At 49.5% G+C, this 27,922-nt stretch overlaps 1 protein-coding gene and 1 non-coding gene across 2 annotated transcripts in view; one reads left to right on the forward strand and one right to left on the reverse strand.

The window, feature by feature from the left end:
- The window catches only part of ZNF142 (zinc finger protein 142), a 33,902-nt gene extending 20,848 nt beyond the window's left edge, over window positions 1–13,054 (forward strand). Inside the window, exons 4-6 of the mRNA XM_038754649.1 lie at window positions 30–983; window positions 4,393–4,498; window positions 12,504–13,054. Coding sequence (XP_038610577.1) covers window positions 30–983; window positions 4,393–4,498; window positions 12,504–12,961 — 1,518 coding nt within the window. The 3' untranslated portion in view covers window positions 12,962–13,054. The remainder of the gene's footprint in view (window positions 1–29; window positions 984–4,392; window positions 4,499–12,503) is intronic.
- A 14,471-nt stretch (window positions 13,055–27,525) lies between these two features.
- On the reverse strand, window positions 27,526–27,634 carry LOC119938668. The gene has a single exon (XR_005454487.1). It is a non-coding gene; the product is annotated as a U6 spliceosomal RNA (small nuclear RNA).
- Between the last annotated feature and the right edge of the window lie 288 nt (window positions 27,635–27,922).

Below are 27,922 nucleotides of genomic sequence, written 5' to 3' on the forward strand. Positions count from 1 at the left end.
CCCGGCCGCCCGGCCCCGCCGCCCCGGAGGACGACGAGGAGGAGGAGCGGCGGGATCCGGGGACCCCCGGGTTCGGCCGCCGCCAGGAGCGGGCCCCGGGGGCGGCCCGCCCGCCGCTCCGCTGCCGCCTGTGCGACTTCACGTGCAAGCAGCGTCGCCGGCTGGAGCGGCACGAGCGAGTGAAGCACGAGGGCGCGAAGCCCCACCGCTGCCCGCTCTGCGACTTCGCCACGACACGCCGCTACCGGCTGGAGGCCCACCGCCGCTCCCGCCACGGCGGCCCGGGCCGCGTGCCCTGCCCCGCCTGCCCCCGGACCTTCGGCACCAACTCCAAGCTGCGCCTGCACCGCCTGCGCGTCCACGACAAGACCCCCAGCCACTTCTGCCCGCTCTGCGACTACGGCGGGTACCTGCCCCACGACGTCACCCGCCACCTCGACCGCTGCCACCGCGGGGCCCTGGCCTTCGCCTGCCCCGGCTGCGAGGCCCGCTTCAGCTCGGGCAGCGCCCTGCGGAGGCACGCCCTGCGTCGCCACGCGGAGCCCGTTGAGGAGGAGGAGGCCGCCCGACGCGGGCTTCGCTGCGGCAGCTGCGGGGAGGCCTTCCCCGGCCGGGCCGCCCTAGCCGAGCACCGACGGCAGCGGCACTTCGCCCACCGCTGCCAGCTGTGCCCCTTCGCCGACCGGGAGCGCGCCGGCCTGGTGCGCCACTACATGGAGCGACACGAGGCCGGGGGCGGCGACGACGATGACGCCGGGCCGACGCTGCGCTGCCCTTTGTGCCCGTTCTCCTGCCACCACCAGCTGGTCCTGGACCACCACGTCAAGGGGCACGGGGGCACGCGGCTCTACCGGTGCGCCGACTGCCCGTACAGCACCAAGAACCGACAGAAGATCACCTGGCACAGCCGCGTCCACTCGGGCGAGAGGCCCTACCTCTGCCACCTCTGCCCCTACGCCTGCGCCGACCCTTCCAGGCTCCAGGTGAGGAAGGCTGTGAGCCCACTGCTGGGTAGGGACCGTCTCTAGATGTTGCCAACTTGGACTTCCCAAGCGCTTAGTACAGTGCTCTGCACACAGTAAGCGCTCAATAAATACGATTGATTGATTGGAGGGGCACGGGGAAGGGCCCTACCACCGCCACCTCTGCCCCTAGGCCCGTGCCCACCCCTCCAGGGGAGGAAGGGGCGCGGGGGTCCCGTCGGGGTCGCCCAGTCTGCCCCCGTCCATCCTCATCCGGCTCTTTTAGAGCCGGAGCTTGGCGGGGCACAAAAGTTCGACCGGTCCCCGGGGAGGCGGGGAACTCCGGGGTGGCCTGCCCGAATCCAATCAATCAATCAATCAATCATCAATCGTATTTATTGAGCGCTTACTGTGTGCAGAGCACTGGACTAAGCGCTTGGGACATACAACTTGGCCACATAGAGAGACAGTCCCTACCCAACAGTGGGCTCACAGTCTAGAAGGGGGAGACAGAGAACAAAACCAAACATACGAACAAAATAAAATAAATAGAATAGATAAGTACAAGCAAAATAAATAGAGTAATAAATATGTACAAACATATATACATATATACAGGTGCTGTGGGGAAGGGAAGGAGGTAAGATGGAAGGAATCCACTCATTCCATAGTCTTGATCTCACGCTTACCCTGTGCTTAGAACAGTGCTTTGCACATAGTAAGTGCTTAATAAATGCCATCGTTATTATTATTTATAGCACTGAACTTGGCGCTCGGGAGATGACGATAGATCTGTTCATCCCTTCAGTAATAATAATGATGGTATTTGTTAAGCGCTTACTGTGCGCCAAGCACTGTTCTAAGCACGGGGGGGATACAAGGTGATCAGGTTGTCCCACATGGGACTCACAGTCTTCATCCCCGTTTTCCAGATGAGGGAACTGAGGCCCAGAGAATAATAATAATAATGGCATTTATTAAGCGCTTACTATGTGCCAAGCACTGTTCTAAGCACTGGGGAGGTTACAAGGAGATCAGGTTGTCCCATGGGGGGCTCGCAGAAGCAGCGTGGCTCAGTGGAAAGAGCCTGGGCTTTGGAGTCAGAGGTCGTGGGTTCAAGCCCCGGCTCCGCCAATTGTCAGCTGGGTGACTTTGGGCAAGTCACTGCACTTCTCTGTGCCTCAGTTCCCTCATCTGTAAAATGGGGATGAAGACTGTGAGCCCCCCGTGGGACAACCTGATCACCTCGTACCCTCCCCGGCGCTTAGAACAGTGCTTTGCACATAGTAAGCGCTTAATAAATGCCATCAAAAAAAAAATCCCCATTTTACAGAGGAGGGAACTGAGACCCAGAGAAGTGAAGTGACTTGCCCAAAGTCACCCAGCTGACAATTGGCAGATCCGGGATCCGAACCCATGATCCCTGACTCCAAATCCCGGGCTCTTTCCACTGAGCCACGCTGCTCCTCAAAAATTCTTATTTGGAAAATGGTTCCAGCTTGTGGCAATTATTTACAGCACTTGTTTGAAGTGACTTGTGCAAAGTCACCCAGTTGACAGGTGGCGGAGCCGGGATTAGAACCCACGACTTCTGACTCCCAAGCCCGGGCTCTTTCCACTGAGCCACGCTGCTTCTCTGTACTGGACTAAGCGCTTGGGAGAGCACAGTTGAACAGCAGACACATTCACAGCGTGGCTCAGTGGAAAGAACCCGGGCTTTGGAGTCAGAGGTCTGGGTTCAAATCCCGGCTCTGCCAATTGTCAGCTGTGTGACTTTGGGCAAGACACTTCACTTCTCTGGGCCCCAGTGACCTCATCTGGAAAATGGGGATGAAGACTGTGAGCCCCCCGTGGGACAACCTGATCACCTGGTAATAATAATAATAATAATAATAATGGTGTTTATTAAGCACTTACTATGTGCAAAGCACTGTTCTAAGCGCTGGGGAGGTTACAAGGGGATCAGGTGGTCCCACGTGGGGCTCACAGTCTTCATCCCCATTTTCCAGATGAGGTCACTGAGGCCCAGAGAAGTGAAGTGACTTTCCCAAAGTCCCACAGCTGACAATTGGCGGAGCCGGGATGTGAACCCCGACCTCTGCCTCCAAAGCCCAGGCACTTTTCCACTGAGCTTGGACATAGTAAGCGCTTAATAAATGCCATCATAATAATTATTATCATATTATTATTATTACATTATTATTATTATTCCTGCCCACAGTGAGCTCACAGTTTAGAGGGGGAGGCCTCGCTGGGCGTCCCTCTTCCTCCCACATAAGTCTCATCTCCTCCAAGAAGCCTTCCCTGACTGCGCCCTCCCCTCCTCTTCTCCCACTCCCTTCTGCGCCCCTCTGCCTCGCTCAATCAATCAATCGTATTTCTTGAGCGCTTACTGTGTGCAGAGCACTGTACTAAGCGCTTGGGAAGTACAAGTTGGCAACATATAGAGACAGTCCCTACCCAACAGTGGGCTCACAGTCTGTGAGCGCACTATGGGCAGGAATAATAATCAATCAATCAATCAATCGTATTTATTGAGCGCTTACTGTGTGCAGAGCACTGTACTAAGCGCTTGGGAAGTACAAGTTGGCAACATATAGAGACAGTCCCTACCCAACAGTGGGCTCACAGTCTGTGAGCGCACTATGGTCAGGAATAATAATCAATCAATCAATCAATCGTATTTATTGAGCGCTTGCTGTCTGCAGAGCACTGTACTAAGCTCTTGGGAAGTCCAAGTTGGCAACATCTAGAGACAGTCCCTACCCAACAGTGGGCTCACAGTCTAAAAGGGGGAGACAGAGAACAAAACCAAACATACTAACAAAATAAAATAAATAGAATAATTATGTACAAGTAAAATAAATAAATAGAGTAATAAATATGTACAAACATATATACATATATACAGGTAATAATAATAGTAATATAATAATAATAATGATGGCATTTATTAAGCGCTTACTATGTGCCAAGCTCAGTGGAAAGGAGTCCGGGCTTTGGAGTCAGAGGTCACGGGTTCAAATTCCGGCTCCGCCAATTGTCAGCTGTGCGACTCTGGCCAAGTCACTTCACTTCTCTGGGCCTCAGTGACCTCATCTGGAAAAGGGGGCTGAAGCCTGTGAGCCCCACGGGGGACAACCTGATCACCTTGCAAGCGCTCAGTCAACATATTTATTTATTTATTTTACTTGTACATGTCTATTCTATTTATTTTATTTTGTTAGTATGTTTGGTTTTGTTCTCCGCCTCCCCCTTCTAGACTGTGAGCCCACTGTTGGGTAGGGACCGTCTCTAGACGTTGCCGGCTTGGACTTCCCAAGCGCTTCGTCCAGTGTTCTGCACACAGTAAGCGCTCAATAAATACGATTGATTGATTGATTGATTGATTGATTGATTGAATCCCCTGTCGCCTCTTCCCCTCCCGCAGTATCACATGCGCACGCATCAGGATGAACGCAAGTACCTCTGCCCCGACTGCGGATATAAGTGCAAGTGGATGAACCAGCTGAAGTACCACATGAGCAAACACACAGGTGACCCATGGCGGGGGGGCACGGCGGGGGTGATGACGGGCGGGCGGGTGGGCTGGGGTGGCCCCCTCCTCGTCCCCCACGCGGCTCCGGGACAGGAGAGGCCGTGGCATGACTCAGTGGAAAGAGCCCGGGCTTTGGAGTCGGAAGTCATGGGTTCAAATCCTGACTCCTCCAGCTGTCAGCTGGGTGACCTTGGACAAGTCACTTCACTTCTCTGGGCCTCAGTGACCTCATCTCCTCCCCCTCCCCCATATATATGTATATATGTCTGTACATATTTCTATTTCTATTTATTTTACTTGAACATATCTATTCTATTTATTTTATTTTGTTCGTAGGTTTGGTTTTGTTCTCTGTCTCCCCCTTTTAGACTGGGAGCCCACAGCACCTGTATATATGTATAGATGTTTGTACGGATTTATTACTCTATTTATTTGTACATATTTATTCTATTTGTTTTATTTTGTTCTTAGGTTTGGTTTTGTTCTCTGTCAGTGACCTCATCTCCTCCCCCTCCTCCATATATATGTATATATGTCTGTACATATTTCTATTTATATTTATTTTACTTGAACATATCTATTCTATTTATTTTATTTCGTTCGTAGGTTTGGTTTTGTTCTCCATCAGTGACCTCATCTCCTCCCCCTCCCCCATATATATGTATATATGTCTGTACATATTTCTATTTATATTTGTTTTACTTGAACATATCTATTCTATTTATTTTATTTTGTTCGTAGGTTTGGTTTTGTTCTCTGTCAGTGACCTCATCTCCTCCCCCTCCTCCATATATATGTATATATGTCTGTACATATTTCTATTTATATTTATTTTACTTGAACATATCTATTCTATTTATTTTATTTCGTTCGTAGGTTTGGTTTTGTTCTCTGTCAGTGACCTCATCTCCTCCCCCTCCCCCATATATATGTATATATGTCTGTACATATTTCTATTTCTATTTATTTTACTTGAACATATCTATTCTATTTATTTTATTTTGTTCGTAGGTTTGGTTTTGTTCTCTGTCAGTGACCTCATCTCCTCCCCCTCCCCCATATATATGTATATATGTCTGTACATATTTCTATTTATATTTGTTTTACTTGAACATATCTATTCTATTTATTTTATTTTGTTCGTAGGTTTGGTTTTGTTCTCTGTCAGTGACCTCATCTCCTCCCCCTCCCCCACATATATGTATATATGTCTGTACATATTTCTATTTATATTTATTTTACTTGAACATATCTATTCTATTTATTTTATTTCGTTCGTAGGTTTGGTTTTGTTCTCCGTCAGTGACCTCATCTCCTCCCCCTCCCCCATATATATGTATATATGTCTGTACATACTTCTATTTCTATTTATTTTACTTGAACATATCTATTCTATTTATTTTATTTTGTTCGTAGGTTTGGTTTTGTTCTCTGTCAGTGACCTCATCTCCTCCCCCCCCCCATATATATGTATATATGTCTGTACATATTTCTATTTATATTTATTTTACTTGAACATATCTATTCTATTTATTTTATTTTGTTCGTAGGTTTGGTTTTGTTCTCTGTCTCCCCCTTTTAGACTGGGAGCCCACAGCACCTGTATATATGTATAGATGTTTGTACGGATTTATTACTCTATTTATTTGTACATATTTATTCTATTTGTTTTATTTTGTTCGTAGGTTTGGTTTTGTTCTCTGTCAGTGACCTCATCTCCTCCCCCTCCCCCATATATATGTATATATGTCTGTACATATTTCTATTTCTATTTATTTTACTTGAACATATCTATTCTATTTATTTTATTTTGTTCGTAGGTTTGGTTTTGTTCTCCGTCAGTGACCTCATCTCCTCCCCCTCCCCCATATATATGTATATATGTCTGTACATATTTCTATTTCTATTTATTTTACTTGAACATATCTGTTCTATTTATTTTATTTTGTTAGCAGGTTTGGTTTTGTTCTCTGTCTCCCCCTTTTAGACTGTGAGCCCACAGCACCTGTATATATGTATAGATGTTTGTACGGATTTATTACTCTATTTATTTGTACATATTTATTCTATTTGTTTTATTTTGTTAATGTGTTTTGTTGTCTGTCTCCCCCTTCTAGACTGTGAGCCTGCTGTTGGGTAGGGACCATCTTTAGATGTTGCCAACTTGGACTTCCCAAGTGCTTAGTCCAGTGCTCTGCACACCGTAAGCGCTCAATAATCAATCAATCAATCGTATTTATTGAGCGCTTACTGTGTGCAGAGCACTGGACTAAGCGCTTGGGAAGTACAAGTTGGCAACATATACTTCAATAAATACGATTGAATGAGTGAATGAATGAAAATGGGGATTAAAACTGTGAGCCCCCCGTGGGACAGCCTGATCACCTTGTAACCCCCCCCCCCCCCCAGCGCTTAGAACAGTGCTTGGCAGTTAGTAAGCGCTTAACAAATACCGCCATTATTATTATTATTATTATTACCGACCTGTTTGGAAAGAGGGCGGAGGGCACGGTTTGGGGCTCGGAGGTTGGGAAGCGGCAGCACGGCCTAATAATAATAACGATGGTATTTGTTAAGCGCTTACTAGGTGCCAAGCGCTGTTCTAATCAATCAATCATATTTATTGAGCGCTTACTATGTGCAGAGCACTGTACTAAGTGCTTGGGAAGTACAAATTGGCAACACATAGAGACAGTCCCTACCCAACAGTGGGCTCACAGTTTAAAAGGGGGGGACAGAGAACAGAACCAAACATACCAACAAAATAAAATAAATAGGATAGAAATGTACAAGTAAGATAAATAAATAAATAAATAAATAGAGTAATAAATATGTACTAAGCGGCAGCACGGCCTAATAATAATAACGATGGTATTTGTTAAGCGCTTACTAGGTGCCAAGCGCTGTTCTAATCAATCAGTCGTATTTATTGAGTGCTTACTATGTGCAGAGCACTGTACTAAGCGCTTGGGAAGTACAAATTGGCAACACATAGAGACAGTCCCTACCCAACAGTGGGCTCACAGTCTAAAAGGGGGAGACAGAGAACAGAACCAAACATACCAACAAAATAAAATAAATAGGATAGAAATGTACAAGTAAGATAAATAAATAAATATATAAATAGAGTAATAAATATATTCTAAGCGCTGGGGGGGATACAAGGTGATCAGGTTGTCCCACGTGGGGCTCACAGTCTTCACCCCCATTTGACAGATGAGGGAACTGAGGCGCAGAGCAGTGAAGTGGCTGGCCCAAAGTCACACAGCGGACAAGTGGCGGAGCCGGGATTAGAACCCACGTCCTCTGGCTCCCAAGCCCGGGCTCTTTCCACTGAGCCACGCCGCTTCCCTTCTCTAGTGAGTAGAGCCTGGGGTCCGGTCTTGGGTTCAAGTCCCGGCTCCGCCACTTGTCTGCCGTGTGGCTTTGGTCAGGTCACTTCACTTCTCTGGGCCTCAGCGACCTCATCTGGAAAATGGGGTTTGAGACGGGGAGCCCCACGTGGGACAGGGACCGCGTCCGACCCGATCGGGCTGTCTCCGCCCCGGCGCCTAGTAGGTGCCTGGCACGTAGTAGGCGCTTAACAAATACCACAATTATTATTCGAGAAGCCCAGCCACCTGGGAGGAGGGTGGGAGGCTGGGGCATGGACCCGTTGACCCCGAGGTCCTTTCCGGTCATTCCTCCCGAGTTCCCTCTGTCTCTGCCGTCCTCCCTCGGGTAGGTTGAGCTTAGTACAGTGCTCTGCACATAGTAAGCGCTCAATAAATACTATTGATGATGATGAGGGGCGGCCCCGGAGCCCCCCTACTCTGAGCGCTCTCCCCCAGCGAGCTCATTGCCCAGGGCAGAGTCCGTCAGTCAATCGCACTTATTGAGGGCTTACTGTGTGCAGAGCAATCAGTCAATCAATCAGTTGTATTTATTGAGCGCTTACTGTGTGCAAAGCACTGTACTATGCGCTTGGGAAGTACAAGTTGGCAACATCTAGAGACAGTCCCTACCCAACAGTGGGCTCACAGTCTAAAAGGGGGAGACAGAGAACAAAACCAAACATACTAACAAAATAAAATAAATAGAGCACTGTACTAAACGCTGGGGAGAGGACGATAGAACAACAGTCACATCCCCTCCCCACCACCAGCCGACGGTCTAGGGAAGCAGCGTGGCTCAGTGGAAAGAGCGTGGGCTTTGGAGTCAGAGGTCATGGGTTCAAATAATAATAATAATAATAATGGCATTTGTTAAGCGCTTACTATGTGCAAAGCACTGTTCTAAGCGCTGGGGAGGTTACAAGGTGATCAGGTTGTCCCTGGGTGGGGGGGGCTCACAGTTTTCATCCCCATTTTACAGATGACGTAACTGAGGCCCAGAGAAGTGAAGTGACTTGGCCAAAGTCGGCAGAGCTGGGATTTGAACCCATGACATCTAACTTCAAAGCCCGGGCTCTTTCCACTGGGCCACGCTGCTTCTCATAACCCCGGCTCCGCCAATTGTCAGCTGTGTGACTTTGGGCAAGTCACTTCACTTCTCTGGGCCTCAGTTCCCTCATCTGGAAAATGGGGGTTAAGACTGTGAGCCCCACGTGGGAGCACCTGTTCACCTTGTAACGTCCCCAGCGCTTAGAACAGTGCTTTGCACATAGTAAGCGCTTAATAAATACCATCATTATTATCATTATTATTATAGAGGGGTCCTCGGGTTGGGTAGGGACCGTCTCTATATGTTGCCAAGCTGTCCTTCCCCAGCGCTTAGTACAGTGCTCTGCACACAGTAAGCGCTCAATAAATACGATTGAATGAATGAATATGGGTGGATGGGTTTTGTTGTCCGTCTCCCCCTTCTAGACTGTGAGCCTGCAGTTGGGTAGGGACTGTCTCTAGATGTTGCCAACTTGTCCTTCCCAAGCGCTTAGTACAGTGCTCTGCACACAGTAAGCGCTCAATAAATACGATTGAATGAATGAATGAATATGGATGGATGGGTTTTGTTGTCCGTCTCCCCCTTCTAGACTGTGAGCCCGCTGTTGGGTAGGGACCGTCTCTAGATGTTGCCATCTTGTCCTTCCCAAGCGCTTAGTCCAGTGCTCTGCACACAGTAAGCGCTCAATAAATACGATTGAATATTCATTCAATAAATGAATGAATGAATGAATAAATGAATGGGAAGAGCGAGGCCGAGGGCCCCTGGAGATTTGTAAGGGTGACCACGGGGTGACAGGCCGGATAATAATGATGATATTTGTTAAGCGCTCACTGTGTGCCAAGCACTGTTCTACGCGCTGGATGAGGTGACTGAGGAGGCCCAGGGGAACAAAATGACTTGCCCAAGGTAACACGGCAGACAAGGGGCGGAGCCGGGAGGAGAATTCGGGTCCTGTCAGCTCCCCGGCCCCAGGCTCTAACCACTAGGCCATGCTACTTCTCCTGGGGTGGGGCCACCTGTTAGGGTTGGGGGTCTTGGGTCCGGGTGAGGGGCCTCGCCGTAGCCCGAGGCCCTGCCACTCACCTGTGTGTCTGTCTGTCTGTCTCTCTGCCTCTACCTCCCCTCTTCCCTCTCTCTTTCTTTCTCTTGCTGTCTCTTTCTCTCTCCCTCTTTCTTCCTCTTTCTCACTCTCTCCCTTTCTCTTCCTGTCCCTCCCTCCCTCTCTCCTCTTCCCTCCCTTTGTTTCTCTGTTTTCCTCTCTCCTTTCTCTTGCTCTCCCCCTCTTTCTTTCTTTCACTCTCCATCCTTCTCACTTTTCCCTTCTCACTCTCTCCCTCCCCCTCCTCTTCCCTCCCTCTTTCTCTCCTGCTCTCTCCCTTTCTTCCTTTCTCCCTTTCTCCCTCTCTCTTCCATTCTCTCACTCCCTCCCTCTCTCCTCTTCCCTCCCTTTGTTTCTGTCTTCCTCTCTCCTTTCCCTTGCTCTCTCCCTCCCTCTCTTTCTTTCACTATCCATCTTTTTCACTTTTCCTTTCTTACTCACTCCCTCCCCCTCCTCTTCCCTCCCTCTTTCTCTCCCCCTTGCTCTCTCCCTCTTTCTTCCTTTCTCCCTTTCTCTTCCTCTCCCTCCCTCCCTCTCTCCTCTTCCCTCCCTTTGTTTCTCTGTTTTCCTCTCTCCTTTCCCTTGCTCTCTCCCTCTTTCTCTCGCTCTCTCCCTCCCTCTCTTTCACTCTCCATCTTTCTCACTTTTCCCTTCTCACTGGCTCCCTCCCCTCCTCTTCTCTCCCTCTTTCTCTCCCTCTTGCTCTCTCCCTTTCTTCCTTTCTTGCTCTCTCCCTCTTTCTCTTTCACTCCCTCCCTCTGTCCTCTTCCCTCCCTTTGTCTCTGTCTTCCTCTCTCCTTTTTCTTGCTCTCTCCCTCTTTCTCTCTCTCCCTCCTTCCCTCTTTCTTTCACTCTCCATCTTCCTCTTTCCTTTCTCACTCGCTCCTTCCCCCTCTTCTTCCGTCCCTCCCTCCCTCTCTCTCTTGCTCTCTCTCCCTCTTGTTCTCCCTCTCGCCCTCTTTCTCTCACTCTCCTACTTTCACTCTCTCTTTCTCTTCCTTTCTCTCCCTCCATCCCTCTCTCTCCTCTTCCCTTCCTTTGTTTCTGTCTTGCCCTCTCCTTTCTCTCTCTTCCTCTTACCCTCAATCTTTCCCTCTCACTTTTCCTCTCTCACTCACTCCTCCCCTTTCTCTCTCTTGCCCTCTCCCTCTTTCTCTTGCTCTCTCCCTGTTGCTCTCCCTCTCTCCCTTTCTCTCAATCTCTCCTACTCGCTCTAACCCTCCTTCTCTCTCACTCTCTTGCTGTCTCCCTCTTTCTCTTCCTCTTTCACTCACTCCCTCCCCCTCCTTTTCCCTCCCTCTTTCTCTCCCTCGTGGTCTCCTCTCCCTCTTTCTCTCACTTTCTCTCTTACTCTCGCCCTCCCTCTCTTTCTCACTCTCTCCATCACTTTCTCTCTTTCTCTCTTGTTTTCTCCCACCGCCATCTTTCCCCCTTTTTCTCTCCCTCTTTGTCTTGGTCTCCTCTCCTTCTTTCTCTCTCCCTCTCTCTTTCTCACTCTCTCCATCACTTTCCCTCTTTCTCTCTCTCGCTGTCTCCCACCCCCCCCTTTCCTCCCTCTTTCTCTTTCTCGCTCTCCTTCTCTCTCTTGGTCTCCTCTCCCTCTTTCTCTCTCTCTGTTACTCTCGTTCTCTCCCTCCCTCTCTCTCTCACTCTCTCCATCACTTTCCCTCTCTCTCTCTCTCTCTTGCCCTCTCCCACCACCCTCTCATTCCCCCATTTCTCTCTCTCTTGGTCTCCTCTCCCTCTTTCTCTCTCTCTCTTACTCTCTCCCTCCCTCTCTTTCTCACTCTCTGCATCACTCTCCCTCTTTCTCTCTCTCTTGCTCTCTCCCACCCCCCTTTCTTTCCCCCCTCTTTCTCTCTTGGTCTCCTCTCCCTATTTCTCTCTCTCCCTCCCTCTCTTTCTCACTCTCTGCATCACTCTCCCTCTTTCTCTCTGTCTTGCTCTCTCCCACCCCCCTCTCTTTTCTCCCTCTTTCTCTCTCTCACTCTATCCCTCTATCTCTCTCTCTTGGTCTCCTCTCCCTCTTTCTCTCTCTTACTCTCACTCTCTCCCTCCCTCTCTTTCTCACTCTCTCCATCACTTTCCCTCCTTCTCTCTTGCTCTCTCCCACCCCCCTCTCTTTTCTCCCTCTTTCTGTCTCTCACTCTATCCCTCTATCTCTCTCTCTTGGTCTCCTCTCCCTCTTTCTCTCTCTTACTCTCACTCTTTCCCTCCCTCTCTTTCTCACTCTCTCCATCACTTTCCCTCCTTCTCTCTTGCTCTCTCCCACGCCCCTCTCTTTCCTCCCTCTTTCTGTCTCTCTCCTCTTCCTTCCTTCCTTCCTTCCTTCCTTCCTTCCTTCCTTCCTTCCTTCCTTCCTTCCTTCCTTCCTTCCTTCCTTCCTTCCTTCCTTCCTTCTTTCCTTCCTACCCTCTCTCTGTCTCCCTCCATCTCGGTCCCCCCACACTGGCCCGCCCGCCCTCATGGTCCCGATCAGGGCTGAAGCCCCACCAGTGCCCCGAGTGCCCGTACCGCACCAACCGGGCGGACGCCCTGCGCGTGCACCGCGAGACGCAACACGGGGAGGCCCGGGCCTTCATGTGCGACCAGTGCGGCAAGGCCTTCAAGACACGCTTCCTGCTTCACACCCACCTGCGGAAGCACAGCGACCAGCGGGCCTACGTCTGCCGCCTCTGCCACCGCGCCTTCCGCTGGCCGGCCGGCCTGCGCCACCACGCCCTCACCCACTCCGCCCGGCACCCCTTCTTCTGCCGCTTCTGCCCCTACAAGGCCAGGCAGAAGTTCCAGGTGGTCCGCCACCTCCGCCGCCACCACCCTGAAAGTGCCGGGCCTGACCCCACCCAGGGCGTGGGCAGGGATCCCACCGTGCCCCCGGTCCACCTGCACGAAGTCCGGCTGGAGCCCCCCGCCGCCGCCGCCCGGCCGGAGGCCTGAGCCTCTCCCCGCTGGGCACTGGACCCCAGGAGGAGGAGGAGGAGGAGGGAGAGCGGGAAGCGGAGGAGGAAGAGCAGGAGGAGGAGGAAGAAGAGAAAGAGGGGATGGAAGAGGATGAGGAAGAGGAAGAGCAGGAGGAGGAGGAGGAAGAACAAGAGGGGATGGAAGAGGAGGAGGAGGAGGAAAGCAGGAAGAGGAGGAGGAGGAAGAAGAGCAAGCGGGGATGGAAGAGGAGGAGGAGGAGGAAAGCAGGAAGTGGAGGAGGAGGAAGAAGAGCAAGAGGGGATGGAAGAGGAGGAGGAGGAAAGCAGGAGGAGGAGGAAGAAGAGCAAGAGGGGATGGAGGAGGAGGAGGAAAGCTGGAGGAGGAGGAAGAAGAGCAAGAGGGGATGGAAGAGGAGGAGGAGGAAGACAGGAGGAGGAAGAAGAGCAAGGGATGGAGGAGGAGGAAGAGGAGCAAGAGGGGATGAAAGGATGAGGAAGAGCAGGAGGAGGAGGAAGAGCAAGAGGGGATGGAGGAGGAGCAAGAGGAAGAGGAGGAAGAGGAAGAAGAGCAAGGGGATGGAGGAGGAGGAAGAGCAAGAGGAGGAGGAGGAAAGGAAAAGGAGGAAGAAGAGCAAGAGGGGATGGAGGAGGAGGAAGAGCAAGAGGAGGAAAGGAAGAGGAGGAGGGGAAGAAGAGCAAGAGGGGATGGAAGAGGAGGAGGAGGAGGAAGAAGAGCAAGAGGGGATGGAAGAGGAGGAGGAGGAAGAGCAGGAAGAGGAGGAGGAGGAGGAAGAGAAGGAAGAGGAGGAGGAGGATAAGGCCAACCCATCCTTGAGACTCAGGAAGGAGGTGGGATGGGGGAGCCCGTGTGTACAGAAACTTGTAAGATAGACGGCTGCATAAAAGAGAGGAGTGAGCATCTGTCTCTGTTTTCGTCTGCTTTTGTTCTTATAATAATAATAATAATTTTGGCATTTATTAAGCGCTTACTATGTGCCAAGCACTGTTCTAAGCGCTGGGGTAGATACAGGGTAATCAGGTTGTCCCACGTGGGGCTCACAGTCTTCATCCCCATTTTACAGAGGAGGGAACGGAGGCCCAGAGAAGTGAAGCGACTTGCCCAAAGTCGCACAGCCGACAAGTGGCGGAGTCGGGATTTGAACCCCTGACCTCTGACTCCAAAGCCCGGGCTCCTTCCACTGAGCCACGCTGCTTCTTATGGTATTCATTCGACACTTACTAGGTGCCAGGCACTGTACTAAGCGCCGGGTGGATACAAGTTAATCAGGTTGGACACGGTCCCTGCCCCACATGATGATGATATTTCTTGAGCGCTTACTAGGTGCCAGGCACTGGATATAAGTTATAGTACTGATAATAATTGTGGTATTTAAGAGCTTACTGTGTGCCGGGCACTGTACTAAGCGCTGGGGAGGTTACAAGCAAATTGGGTTGAACACAGTCCCCATCCCGCATCGGGCTCAGAGTCTCCATCCCCATTTGACAGACGAGGGAACCGAGGCCCGGAGAAGCGAAGTGACTCGCCCAAGGTCACACGGCAGGTAAGTGGCAGAGCCGGGATGAAAACCCACGACCTTCTGACTCCACGCAGCGTGGCTCAGTGGAAAGAGCCCGGGCTTTGGAATCAGAGGTCATGAGTTCAAATCCCGGCTCCGCCAATTGTCAGCTGTGTGACTTTGGGCAAGTCACTTCATCATCGTCATCATCAATCGTATTTATTGAGCGCTTACTATGTGCAGAGCACTGTACTAAGCGCTTGGGAAGTACAAATTGGCAACTTCTCTGTGCCTCAGTTCCCTCATCTGGAAAATGAGGATTAAGACTGTGAGCCCCCCATGGGACAATCTGATCACTTTGTATCTCCCCAACACTTAGCCCACTGTTGGGTAGGGACCGTCTCTATATGCTGCCAACTTGTACTTCCCAAGCGCTTAGTACAGTGCTCTGCACACAGTAAGCGCTCAATAAATGCGATTGAATGAGTGAATGTTGGACAAGGTCCCTGTTGCCCATGGCAACAGACGCCGCTTTAAGCGTTGGAGTAGAGAGAAGGTCATCAGGGTGGACACGGTCCCTGTCCCACATGGGGCCCACCAGTCTTAAAGACCATCTTACAGATGAGGCGACTGAGGCACAGGGACGTGAATGGCTCGCCCAAGGTCACACGGCAGACGGGGTGGAGCCGGGAGAATTCAGGTGCTTGTGAATTGTCCAAGTGACTTGTCCAAAGTCACACAGCTGGATTTGAACCCATGCCCTCTGACTCCCAAGCCCGGGCTCTTTCCATTCATTCATTCATTGAATCGTATTTATTGAGTGCTTACTGTGTGCAGAGCACTGGACTAAGTGCTTGGGAAGTCCAGGTTGGCAACATCTAGAGACGGTCCCTACCCAACAGCGGGCTCACACTCTAGAAGAGGGAGACGGACAACAAAACAAAACATATTAACAAAATAAAATAAATAGAATAGATATGTACAACTAAAATAGAGTAATAAATACATACAAACATATACATATATACAGGTGCTGCGGGGAGGGGAAGGAGGTAAGGGGGGAGAGATGGGGAGGGAGAGGAGGGGAAGAGGAAGGAGGGGGCTCAGTCTGGGAAGGCCTCCTGGAGGAGGTGAGTTCTCGGGCTTTGAAGGGAGGAAGAGAGATGATGGCGTTTATTAAGTGCTTACTATGTGCAAAGCACTGTTCTAAGCACTGGGGAGTTTACAAGGTGATCAGGTTGTCCCACGTGGGGCTCACAGTCTTCATCCCCATTTTCCAGATGAGGTCACTGAGGCCCAGAGAAGTGAAGTGACTTGTCCAAAGTCACACAGCTGACCAGTGGCGGAGCCAGGATTTGAACCCATGACCAAGAGCCCGGGCTCTTTCCACTGAGCCACAGCTGAGGTAGGGAAAGGAGAGAGAGTGCCCCAGGGATCTAGCCAGGGACCCTGCCCCAGGAGACGCAGTGGGGTCCGGTGGCTAGAGCCTGGGGCCCGAGAGTCACAAGGACCTGAATTATTAATAATAATAATAATAATGATAGCATTTATTAAGCACTTACTATGTGCATAGCAGTGTTCTAAGTGCTGGGGAGGTTACAAGGTGATCAGATTGTCCCACGTGGGGCTCACAGTCTTCATCCCCATTTTCCAGATGAGGTCACTGAGGCCCAGAGAAGTGAAGTGACTTGCCCAAAGTCACACAGCTGACAATTGGCAAAGCTGGAATTTGAACCCATGACCTCTGACTCCAAAGCCCGGGCTCTTTTCCACTGAGCCACACTGCTTCTCTAATAATATTATAATAATAATGTTGGTATTTGTTAAGCGCTTCCCCCTCCTCCCCCTCTCCATCTCCCCTGCCTTACCTCCTTCCCCTCCCCACAGCACCTGTATATATGTATAGATGTTTGTATGGATTTATTACTCTTAATTTATTTATTTTATTTGTACATATCTATTCTATTTATTTTATTTTGTTACTATGTTTGGTTTTGTTCTGTCTCCCCCTTTTAGACTGTGAGCCCACTGTTGGGTAGGGACCGTCTCTATATGTTGCCAACTTGTACTTCCCAAGTGCTTAGTACAGTGCTCTGCACACAGTAAGTGCCCAATAAATATGATTGATTGATTGATTGATTGATTTTATTTGTACATATTTATTCTATTTATTTTATTTTGTTAATATGTTTTGTTTTGTTCTCTGTCTCCCCCTTCTAGACTTTGAGCCCACTGTTGGGTAGGGACTGTCTCTATATGTTGCCAACTTGGACTTCCCAAGCGCTTAGTCCAGTGCTCTGCACACAGTAAGCGCTCAATAAATACCATTGATTGATTGATTGATTTTATTTGTACATATTTATTCTATTTATTTTATTTTGTTAATATGTTTGGTTTTGTTCTCTGTCTCCCCCTTCTAGACTGTGAGCCCACTGTTGGGTAGGGACTGTCTCTAGATGTTGCCAACTTGGACTTCCCAAGTGCTTAGTCCAGTGCTCTGCACACAGTAAGCGCTCAATAAATACGATTGAATGAATGAATGTGCCGAGCACTGTTCCAAGCGCTGGGGGAGATACAGGGTAAGCAGGTTGTCCCACGTGGAGCTCACAGTCTTAATCCCCATTTTACAGGTGAGGTAACTGAGGCCCAGAGAAGATAAGTGACTTGCCCAAAGTGACACAGCTGACAAATGGCGGAGGCAGGATTTGAACCCATGACCTCTGACTCCAAAGCCCGGGCTCTTTCCACTGAGCCACGCTGCATTTTCCCCCCCGAGCGCTGTGTCCCGTCTGAGCGGTCATCAATCAATCAATCAATCAATCGTATTTATTGAGCGCTTACTATGTGCAGAGCACTGTACTAAGCGCTTGGGAAGTACAAATTGGCATCACATAGAGACAGTCCCTACCCGATAGTGGGCTCACAGTCTAAAAGGGGGAGACAGAGAACAGAACCAAACATACCAACAAAATAACATAAGTAGGATAGAAATGTACAAGTAAAATAAATAAATAAATAAATAAACAGAGTAATAAATATGTACAACCATATATACATATATACAGGTGCTGTGGGGAGGGGAAGGCGGTAAGGCTGGGGGATGGAGGGGGGAGAGGGAGAGGAAGGAGGGGCTCAGTCTGGGAAAGCCTCCTGGAGGAGGTGAGCTCTCAGCAGGGCCTTGAAGGGAGGAAGAGAGCTAGCTTGGCGGATGGGCAGAGGGAGGGCATTCCAGGCCCGGGGGATGACGTGGGCCGGGGGTCGATGGCGGGACAGGCGAGAGCGAGGTACGGTGAGGAGATTAGTGGTGGAGGAGCGGAGGGTGCGGGCTGGGCAGTAGAAGGAGAGAAGGGAGGTGAGGTAGGAGGGGGCGAGGTGATGGACAGCCTTGAAGCCCAGGGTGAGGAGTTTCTGCCTGATGCGCAGATTGATTGGTAGCCATTGGAGGTTTTTGAGGAGGGGAGTGATATGTCCAGAGCGTTTCTGGACAAAGATAATCCGGGCAGCAGCATGAAGTATGGATTGAAGTGGAGAGAGACACGAGGATGGGAGATCAGAGAGAAGGCTAGTGCAGTAGTCCAGACGGGATAGGATGAGAGCTTGAATTAGCAGGGTAGCGGTTTGGATGGAGAGGAAAGGGCGGATCTTGGCAATGTTGCGGAGCTGAGACCGGCAGGTTTTGGTGACGGCTTGGATGTGAGGGGGTGAATGAGAGAGCGGAGTCGAGGATGACACCAAGGTTGCGGGCTTGTGAGACGGGAAGGATGGTAGTGCCGTCAACAGAGATGGGAAAGTCAGGGAGAGGACAAGGTTTGGGAGGGAAGACAAGGAGCTCAGTCTTCGACATGTTGAGCTTTAGGTGGCGGGCGGACATCCAGATGGAGATGTCCTGAAGGCAGGAGGAGATGCGAGCCTGGAGGGAGGGGGGAGAGAGCAGGGGCAGAGATGTAGATCTGGGTGTCATCAGCGTAGAGGTGATAGTTGAAGCCGTGGGAGCGAATGAGGTCACCAAGGGAGTGAGTGTAGATTGAGAACAGAAGGGGACCAAGCACTGAACCTTGGGGAACTCCCACAGTAAGAGGATGGGAGGGGGAGGAGGAGCCTGCAAAAGAGACTGAGAAAGAACGACCGGAGAGATAAGAGGAGAACCAGGAGAGGACGGAGTCTGTGAAGCCAAGGTCAGATAACGTGTTGAGGAGAAGGGGGTGGTCCACAGTGTCAAAGGCAGCTGAGAGGTCGAGGAGGATTAGGACAGAGTATGAGCCGTTGGATTTGGCAAGCAGGAGGTCATTGGTGACCTTTGAGAGCGCAGTTTCCGTGGAATGAAGGGGACGGAAGCCAGACTGGAGGGGGTCGAGGAGAGAGTTGTTGTTGAGGAATTCTAGGCAGCGCGTGTAGACAACTCGTTCAAGGAGTTTGGAAAGGAATGGTAGGAGGGATATGGGACGATAACTAGAAGGTGAGGTGGGGTCAAGAGAGGGTTTTTTTAGGATGGGAGAGACATGGGCATGTTTGAAGGCAGAGGGGAAGGAACCAGTGGAGAGTGAGCGGTTGAAGATGGAAGTTAAGGAGGGGAGAAGGGATGGAGCGAGAGATTTCATAAGATGAGAGGGAATGGGGTCAGAAGCACAGGTGGCCGGAGTAGCACTTGAGAGGAGGGAGGAGAGTTCCTCTGAGGATACCACTGGGAAGGATGGGAGAGTAGCAGAGAATGTTGAGAGCCGGGGGGTTGGAGAAAGGGGGGAAGAGACTTTGGGGAGGTCGGACCTGATGGATTTAATTTTGTTAATGAAGTAGGAGGCCAGATCGTTGGGGGTGAGGGAAGGAGGAGGGGGAGGAACCGGGGGCCTGAGAAGGGAGTTGAATGTACGGAAGAGCTGGCGGGGGGTGATGGGCATGGGTGTCAATAAGGGAGGAGAAATAGTTTTGTCTGGCAGAAGAGAGGGCTGAGTTAAGGCAGGAAAGGATAAACTTGAAGTGAACGAGGTTGGCATGGTGTTTAGACTTTCGCCAGCAGCGTTCGGCAGCTCGAGCATAAGAGCGAAGGAGGCGGACAGTGGCAGTGATCCAGGGCTGTGGGTTAGTGGTGCGAGAGCGGCGAAGGGAAAGGGGAGCGAGCGAGTCTAGCTGAGTAGAAAGGGTAGAGTTGAGAGCAGTAATCTGATCATCAAGACTGGGTAGAGAGGAGAGGGCGGCGAGGTGGGGTGTGAGGTGTTCCGAAAGATGGGTGGGGTCCAGAGAGCGGAGATCTCTGTGAGGGAGTAATACGGATTTACAGGGGAAAGGAGTGTGAGTGAGGAGGCAGGTGAGAAGATTATGATCAGAGAGAGGGATCACAGAGTTGGTGAGGGTGGACACAGTGCAGCGGTAGGAGATGATGAGGTCGAGGGTATGACCAAGTTGGTGAGTGGGTGAGGTGGGGTGGAGGAAGAGGTTGGCAGCGTCAAGGAGAGATAGAAGGCGGGAGGCAGAGGAGTCGTTAGGGATATCCATGTGGATATTGAAGTCTTCAAGGATCAGAGTGGGCATGGAGAAGGAGAGAAGGAATGTGAGGAAGGGGTCAAAGTCGTTAAAGAAGTTGGAAGTGGGGCCCGGAGGGCGGTAGATGACGGCTACAAGAATCTGGAGGGGGTGGTAGAGGCGAATAATGTGGGCTTCAAAGGAGGGGAAGGAAAGGGAAGGGGGAGGAGGGATAGTGCGAAAGCGACATTGGGGGGCGAGAAGGAAACCGACACCTCCTCCTTTTCCAGTGAGTCTGGGGGAGTGGGAGAAGAAGAGGCCTGCACTGCAGAGAGCAGCAGAAGAGACCGTGTCGTCCGGCGACAGCCAAGTTTCAGTTAGGGCGAGGAGGAGTAGAGAACTGGAAAGGAAAAGGTCCAGGATGAAAGGAATCTTACTTAAAACGGAGCGGGGTCATCTGACAGTGTGGTCTAATGGATAGAGCCCGGGCCCGGGAGTCAGAACGTCCTGGGTTCTAATTCCTTCATTCGTTCAATCGTATTTATTGAGCGCTTACTGTGTGCCGAGCACTGGACTAAGCACTTCTAATCAATCAATCAATTGTATTTATTGAGCGCTTACTGTGTGCAGAGCACTGTACTAAGCACTTGGGAAGTACAAGTTGGCAACATATAGAGACGGTCCCTACCCAACAGTGGGCTCACTCATCTGCTGGGTGACCACGGGCAAGACACTTCGCTCCTCGGGGCCTCAGTTACCTCGTCTGTAAAATGGGGATGAAGACTGTGAGCCCCACGGGTGATGGGGACCGCATTCATTCAGTTGTACTTATTGAGCAGTTACTGTGTGCAGAGCACTAGACTAGACTAGACTGTGACTTCTAGACTGTGAGCCCACTGTTGGGTAGGGACCATCTCTGGATGTTGCCAACTTGTACTTCCCAAGCGCTTAGTACAGTGCTCTGCACACAGTAAGCGCTCAATAAATACGGTTGAATGGATGAATGAATGAATGACTAAACACTTGGAGAGGACAGTACAACAATAAACAGACACATTCCCTGTGAGCCCGTTGTTGGGTAGGGACCGTCTCTATATGTTGCCGACTTGTACTTCCCAAGCGCTTAGTACAGTGCTCTGCACACAGTAAGCGCTCAATAAATGCAATTGAATGAATTCCGTGCTCAGTTCCCTCATCTGTAAAATGGGGATTAAGACTGTGAGCCCCCCGTGGGACAACCTGATCTCCTTGTAACCTCCCCAGCGCTTAGAACAGTGCTTTGCACATAGTAAGCGCTTAATAAATGCCATCATTATTAAATACCATCATTATTATTATGGTATTTTTTAAGCACTTACTAAGTGCCAGGCACTGTACTAAGCGCTGGAGCCCAGACTGAGCCCCCTCTTTCCTTTCCCCCTCCTCCCCCTCCCCATCCCCACCGCCTTACCTCCTTCCCCTCCCCACAGCACCTGTATATATGTATACGGATTTATTACTCTAATTTTTTTATTTGTACATATTTATTCTATTGATTTTATTTTGTTAATATGTTTTGTTTTGTTGTCGGTCTCTCCCTTCTAGACTGTGAGCCCGCTGTTGGGTAGGGACCGTCTCTAGATGCTGCCAACTTGGACTTCCCAAGCGCTTGCTTAGTCCAGTGCTCTGCACACAGTAAGCGCTCAATAAATACGATTGAATGAATGAGTGAATGGGGTGGACACAAGCAGATCGGGTTGGACAGTCCCTGTCCCGTATGGGGCTCAAGAGTCTCCTTCCCCATTGGACAGAGGAGGGAACTGAGGCCCAGAAAAATGAAGTGACTGGCCCAAGGTCACGCAGCTGGCAGGGAGCGGAGCCGGGATGATAATAATAATAATAATAATGGCATTTATTAAGCGCTTCCTATGTGCAAAGCAATCAATCAATCAATCGTATTTATTGAGCGCTTACTATGTGCAGAGCACTGTGCTAAGCGCTTGGGAAGTACAAATTGGCATCACATAGAGACAGTCCCTACCCAACAGTGGGCTCACAGTCTAAAAGGGGGAGACAGAGAACAGAACCAAACATACCAACAAAATAAAATAAGTAGGATAGAAATGTACAAGTAAAATAAATAAATAAATAAATAAATAGAGTAATAAATATGTATTTTTATATATGTAAATATGTATTTTAAATATGTATTTTTAAAGCACCGTTCTAAGCGCTGGGGAGGTTACAAGGTGATCAGGTTGTCCCAGGGGGGACTCACAGTCTTAATCCCCATTTTCCAGATGAGGGAACTGAGGCACAGAGAAGTGAAGTGACTTGCCCAAGGTCACCCAGCTGACAATTGGCGGAGCCAGGATTTGAACCCATGACCTCTGACTCCAAAGCCCGGGCTCTTTCCACTGAGCCACGCTGCTTCTCATAGCAATGAGAATTGTTGTCTCACAACAATAACATAACAATGATAACAACGGTGATGGCATTTTTTAAGCACTTACTATATGCAAAGCACTGTTCTAAGCGCTGGGGAGGTTACAGGGTGATCAGGTTGTCCCAAGGTGGGGCTCACAGTCTTCATCCCCATTTGACAGATGAGGTAACTGAGGCCCAGAGACTTGCCCAAAGTCCCACAGCTGACAGTCGGCGGAGCCGGGATTTGAACCCATGACCTCTGACTCGAAAGCCCGGGCTCTTTCCACTGAGCCACGCTGCTTCTCTAGAACCCAGGTCCTTCTGACTCCTAAGCCCAGGCTCTACCCACTAGGCCGTACTGCTAATAGGTGGTCGATCCCCCCCCAACCCACCCCCGCCACCACAGAGGGGCTTCTGGGCCAGTTTCCCGTGAGCGCGGTGAGGCTCAGTCTCGTTTGAGGGACAATCAATCAATCAATCAATCATATTTATTGAGCGCTTACTGTGTGCAGAGCACTGTACTAAGCGCTTGGGAAGTACAAGTTGGTAACATCTAGAGACGGTCCCTACCCAACAGTGGGCTCACAGTCTAAAAGGGGGAGACAGAGAACAAAACCAAACGTACTAACAAAATAAAATTAATAGAATAGATATGTACAAGTAAAATAAATAAATATGTACAAGCATATATCCATATATCCAGGTGCTGTGGGGAAGGGAAGGAGGTAAGAAGGGGGATGGAGAGCGGGACGAGGGGGAGAGGAAGGAAGGGGCTCAGTGTGGGAAGGCCTCCTGGAGGAGGTGAGCTCTCAGGGACAGGGATTGGGTCCAACCTGATTAACTCGCATCTGCCCCAGTGTTTAGAACAGTGCTTGGCACATAGCGCTTAACAAGTACCGTAATTGCTCATTCATTCATTCAGTTGTATTTATTGAGCGCTTACCGTGTGCCGAGCACTGGACTAAGCGCTTGGGAAGTCCAAGTTGGCAACATCTGGAGACGGTCCCTACCCAACAGCGGGCTCACAGGCTAGAAGGGGACGGGTACCTTACCCCAAATTTGCCAGTTTGGGGGGGTTTGGGAACACCTTGGGAGGTGTATCCTGGCTCCCTAAAAAACTGCGGAAGGGGCCCCTCCCAAAGTGTTCCAAAACAGCGGGGCTCAGTGGGAAGAGCCGACTTCAGAGTCAGAGGTCATGGGTTCAAAGCCCGGCTCCGCCACATCATCAATCGTATTTATTGAGCGCTTACTATGTGCAGAGCACTGTACTAAGCGCTTGGGAAGTACAAATTGGCAACATGTCTGCTGTGTGACCTTGGGCAAGTACCTTAACTTCTCTGGGCCTCAGTTCCCTCGTCTGTAAAATGGGGATGAAGACTGTGAGCCCCACGTGGGACAACCTGAACACCTTATATCCCCCCCCATGCTTAGAACAGTGCTTTGCACATAGTAAGCGCTTAACAAATGCCATTACTCTATTTTATTTGTACATGTTTATTCTATTTATTTTATTTTGTTAATATGTTTTGTTTTGTTGTCTGTCTCCCCCTTCTAGACTGTGAGCCCGCTGTTGGGTTGGGACCGTCTCTTTATGTTGCCAACTTGTACTTCCCAAGTGTTTAGTACAGTGCTCTGCACACAGTAAGCACTCAATAAATACGATTGATTGATTGATTTGTTATTATTATTATTGTTATTATTATTATTATTATTATTATTATTAAAACACCCCAAACTGGCAAATCTGGGGTAGGGATCGCTGGGAATTTTGGTGCCTCTTCTGCGGTTTTTAGGGATCCAGGATCCTCCCCTCCAAGAAACAATAGCCCCTCAAATCCCAGGAGCCCTGGGGTGACTCTCCAGTGTTCCTTCTGGCTTCTCTGGATCCATTCATTCATTCAATCGTACTTATTGAGCGCTTACTGTGTGCAGAGCAGTGTACTAAGCGCTTGATCTCTTTTGCCAACCGTGTCTTTTTTTAAAAAAAAATACTTACCCTGTGTCAAACATTGTTCTAAGCGCTGGGGTAGATAGAAGGTAATCAGGTGGGGCACAGGTCCTGTCCCACATGGGGCCCATCAGTCTTAATCCCCAAATAATGATGGTATTTTGTTACAGTCGAGTTGACTGAGGAGGAAGAAGAATGATGGTATTTGCTAAGCGCTTACTATGTGCCAAGCACTGTTCTAAGTGCTGGGGGAGATACAGGGGAATCAGTTTGTCCCCTTTGGGGCTCACAGTCTTCATTCATTCATTCATTCATTCATTCAATCGTATTTATTGAGTGCTTACTGTGCTTACTGTGTGCAGAGCACTGTACTAAGCGCTTGGGAAGTCCAAGTTGGCAACATATAGAGACGGTCCCTACCCAACAGTGGGCTCACAGTCTAGATGGGGGAGACAGACAACAAAACCAAACGTATTAACAAAATAAAATAGAATAGATATGTACAAGTTAAATAGAGTAATTCATTCAATCGTATTTATTGAGCGCTTCCTGTGTGCAGAGCTCTGTACTAAGCGCTTGGGAAGTCCAAGTTGGCAATATATAGAGACGTTCCCTACCCAACAGTGGGCTCACAGTCTAGAAGGGGGAGACAGACAACAGAACCAAACGTATTAACAAAATAAAATGAATAGATATGTACGAGTTAAATAAATAAATAAATAAATAAATGGAGTAATTCATTCAATCGTAAAATAAAATAAATAGAATAAGCATTCATTCATTCAATCGTATTTATTGAGCGCTTACTGTGTGCAGAGCACTGTACTAAGCGCTTGGGAAGTACAAGTCAGCAACATCTAGCGACGGTCCCTACCCAACAGCGGGCTCACAGGCTAGAACGGGGAGACAGACAACAAAACATATTAACAAAATAAAATAAATAGAACAAATATGTACAAATAAAATCAATCAATCAATCAATCATATTTATTGAGCACTTACTGTGTGCAGAGCACTGTACTAAGCGCTTGGGAAGTACAAGTTGGTAACATATAGAGACAGTCCCTACCCAACAGTGGGCTCACAGTCTAAAAGGGGGAGACAGAGAACAAAACCAAACATACTAACAAAATAAAATGAATAGATATGTACAAGTAAAATACATAAATAATAAATAAATTCAATCGTATTGATTGAGCGTTTACAAGGTGATCAGGTTGTCCCATGTGGGGCTCACAGTCTTCATCCCCATTTTGCAGATGAGGTCACTGAGGCCCAGAGAAGTGAAGTGAATAAATAATTAGAGTAATAAATCCGTACAAACATATATACATATATACAGGTGCTCATAGAATGTGATCATTCTATTTCATTCTGTTTACTATTCTATTTATTTTGTTAATGATGTGCACTTAGCTTTAATTCTGTTTGTTCTGACGGCCTGACACCTGTCCACATGTTTTGTTTTGTTGTCTGTCTCCCTCTTCTAGACTGTGAGCCCGCTGTTGGGCAGGGACCATCTCTATATGTTGCCAACTTGTACTTCCCAAGCGCTTAGTCCAGTGCCCTGCACACAGTAAGCGCTCAATAAGTACGACTGAATGAATGAATGATCAAAAGCCAGCTGCACCTCGGGTCTACTTTCCCCTCTCTTCCTTCTCCTCCTCCTTTCTCTACCCCCGCCCCCTGAGCCAAATGATGATGGTGATGACGGTATTTGTTCATTGATTATGGTATTTGTTAAGCGCTTACTATGTGCCAAGCACTGTTTTAAGCACTGAGGTAGATACAGGGTAATCAGGTTGTCCCACATCGGGCTCACAGTGCGGCTCAATGGAAAGAGCCCGGCCTCGGGAGTCCGAGATCCTGGGTTCTAATCCTGGCTCTGCCACTTGTCAGCTGGGTGACTTTGGGTAAGTCACTTCAACTTGTACTTCCCAAGCGCTTAGTACAGTGCTCTGCACACAGTAAGCGCTCAATAAATACGATTGACTGACTGACTTCACTTCTCTGGGCCTCAGTTCCCTCATCTGGAAAATGGGGATGAGGACTGTGAGCCCCCCATGGGACAACCTGATCACCTTGTATCCTCCCCAGTGCTTTGAACAGTGCTTTGCACATAGTAAGTGCTTAACAAATATTATTATTATCATCCCCATTTTACAGATGAGGTCACTGAGGCCCAGAGAAGTGAAGAGGCTTGCCTAAGGTCACGCAGCAGGCAAGTGGTAGAGCCAGGATTAGAACCAAGGTCCTCAGGCTTCCACACCTGTGCTCTTTCCACTAAGCCACGCTGCTTCCCTAGGTGCTCGTGAGGCGCTTACTATGTGCCAAACACTGTTTGAAACGCTGGGGTAGATACAAGCTAATCAGGTTGGACACAGTCCCTGTTTTTCCTGAGTTCCTCGGTTCTGCTGAGAAGGAGGGGAGGCTGAGGACGGAGGAGGCTACTTGAGTGACCCACGTGAGTTCCCTGTCCCTCACAATCAATAATAATGATGTTATTTGTGTTTTTGGGGTTTTTTTTTGGCATTTGTTAAGCGCTTACTATGTGCAAAGCACTGTTCTAAGCGCTGGGGAGGTTACAAGGTAATCAGATTGTCCCATGTGGGGCTCATAGTCTTAATCCCCATTTTACAGTTGAGGTAACTGAGGCACAGAGAAGCTAAGCGACTTGCCCAAGGTCACACAGCTGGCAACTGGCGGAGCCGGGATTTGAACTCACGACCTCTGACTCCAAAGCCCATGCTCGCTCACTATGTGCCAGGCACTGTACTAAGCGCTAGGGTGGGTCCAAGGAAATCAGGTTGGACGCCGTCCCTGTCCCATGTGGGGCTGACAGTTTCGATCCCCATTTCCCAGATGAGGGAACTGAGGCCTAGTGAAGTGACTTGCCCAAGGTCACCCAGCAGACAGGTGGCCGAGCCGGGATTTGAACCCGTGACCTTCCAACTCCCAGGCCCGGGCTCTACCCCGTAGGCCGTGCTGCTCGTCCTGGCTTGGGCTGACCGAGAAATCCCAGCATTCATTCATTCATTCAGTGGTATTTATGGAGCGCTTCCTGTGTGCACAGCACTGTACTAAGCGCTTCGGACGTCCAAGTCAGCAACATCTAGAGACGGTCCCTACCCCACAGCGGGCTCACAGTCTAGAAGGGGGAGAGAGGCAACAAAACCAAACATGTGGACGGGTGTCAAGTCATCAGAATAAATAGAAGTAAAGCTAGATGCACAGCATTAACAAAATAAATAGAAAAATATGGAACGCTTCACCAATTTGCTTGTCATCCTTGCGCAGGGGCCGTGTTAATCGTCTCTGTATCGTTCCAGTTTTAGTGGGGCCTGACCTCCTCCCCCACAAGAGTCCGTAAGCCCACCGTGGGCAGGGATTGTCTCTCTTTCTTGCCGTATTGTGCTTTCCAAGCGCTTAGTCCAGTGCTCTGCACACAGTAAGCGCTCAGTAAATACGATTGAATGAATGAAGAGCCTCCTCCCCCGGCCCAGCTCCAAGCAGCAGACATGACCAGAGGCGGATGATCAGAGGTGTGTTTATTGAGGTTTATTGAAAGGATATGTATATATGTCTGTACATATTTATTACTCTATTTATTTTACTTGTACATATCTATTCTATGGCCCGGCCCATGTCA

The sequence above is a fragment of the Tachyglossus aculeatus genome, chromosome 1 (assembly GCF_015852505.1).
Source record: "Tachyglossus aculeatus isolate mTacAcu1 chromosome 1, mTacAcu1.pri, whole genome shotgun sequence".
In the NCBI taxonomy this organism is placed as follows: domain Eukaryota; kingdom Metazoa; phylum Chordata; class Mammalia; order Monotremata; family Tachyglossidae; genus Tachyglossus; species Tachyglossus aculeatus.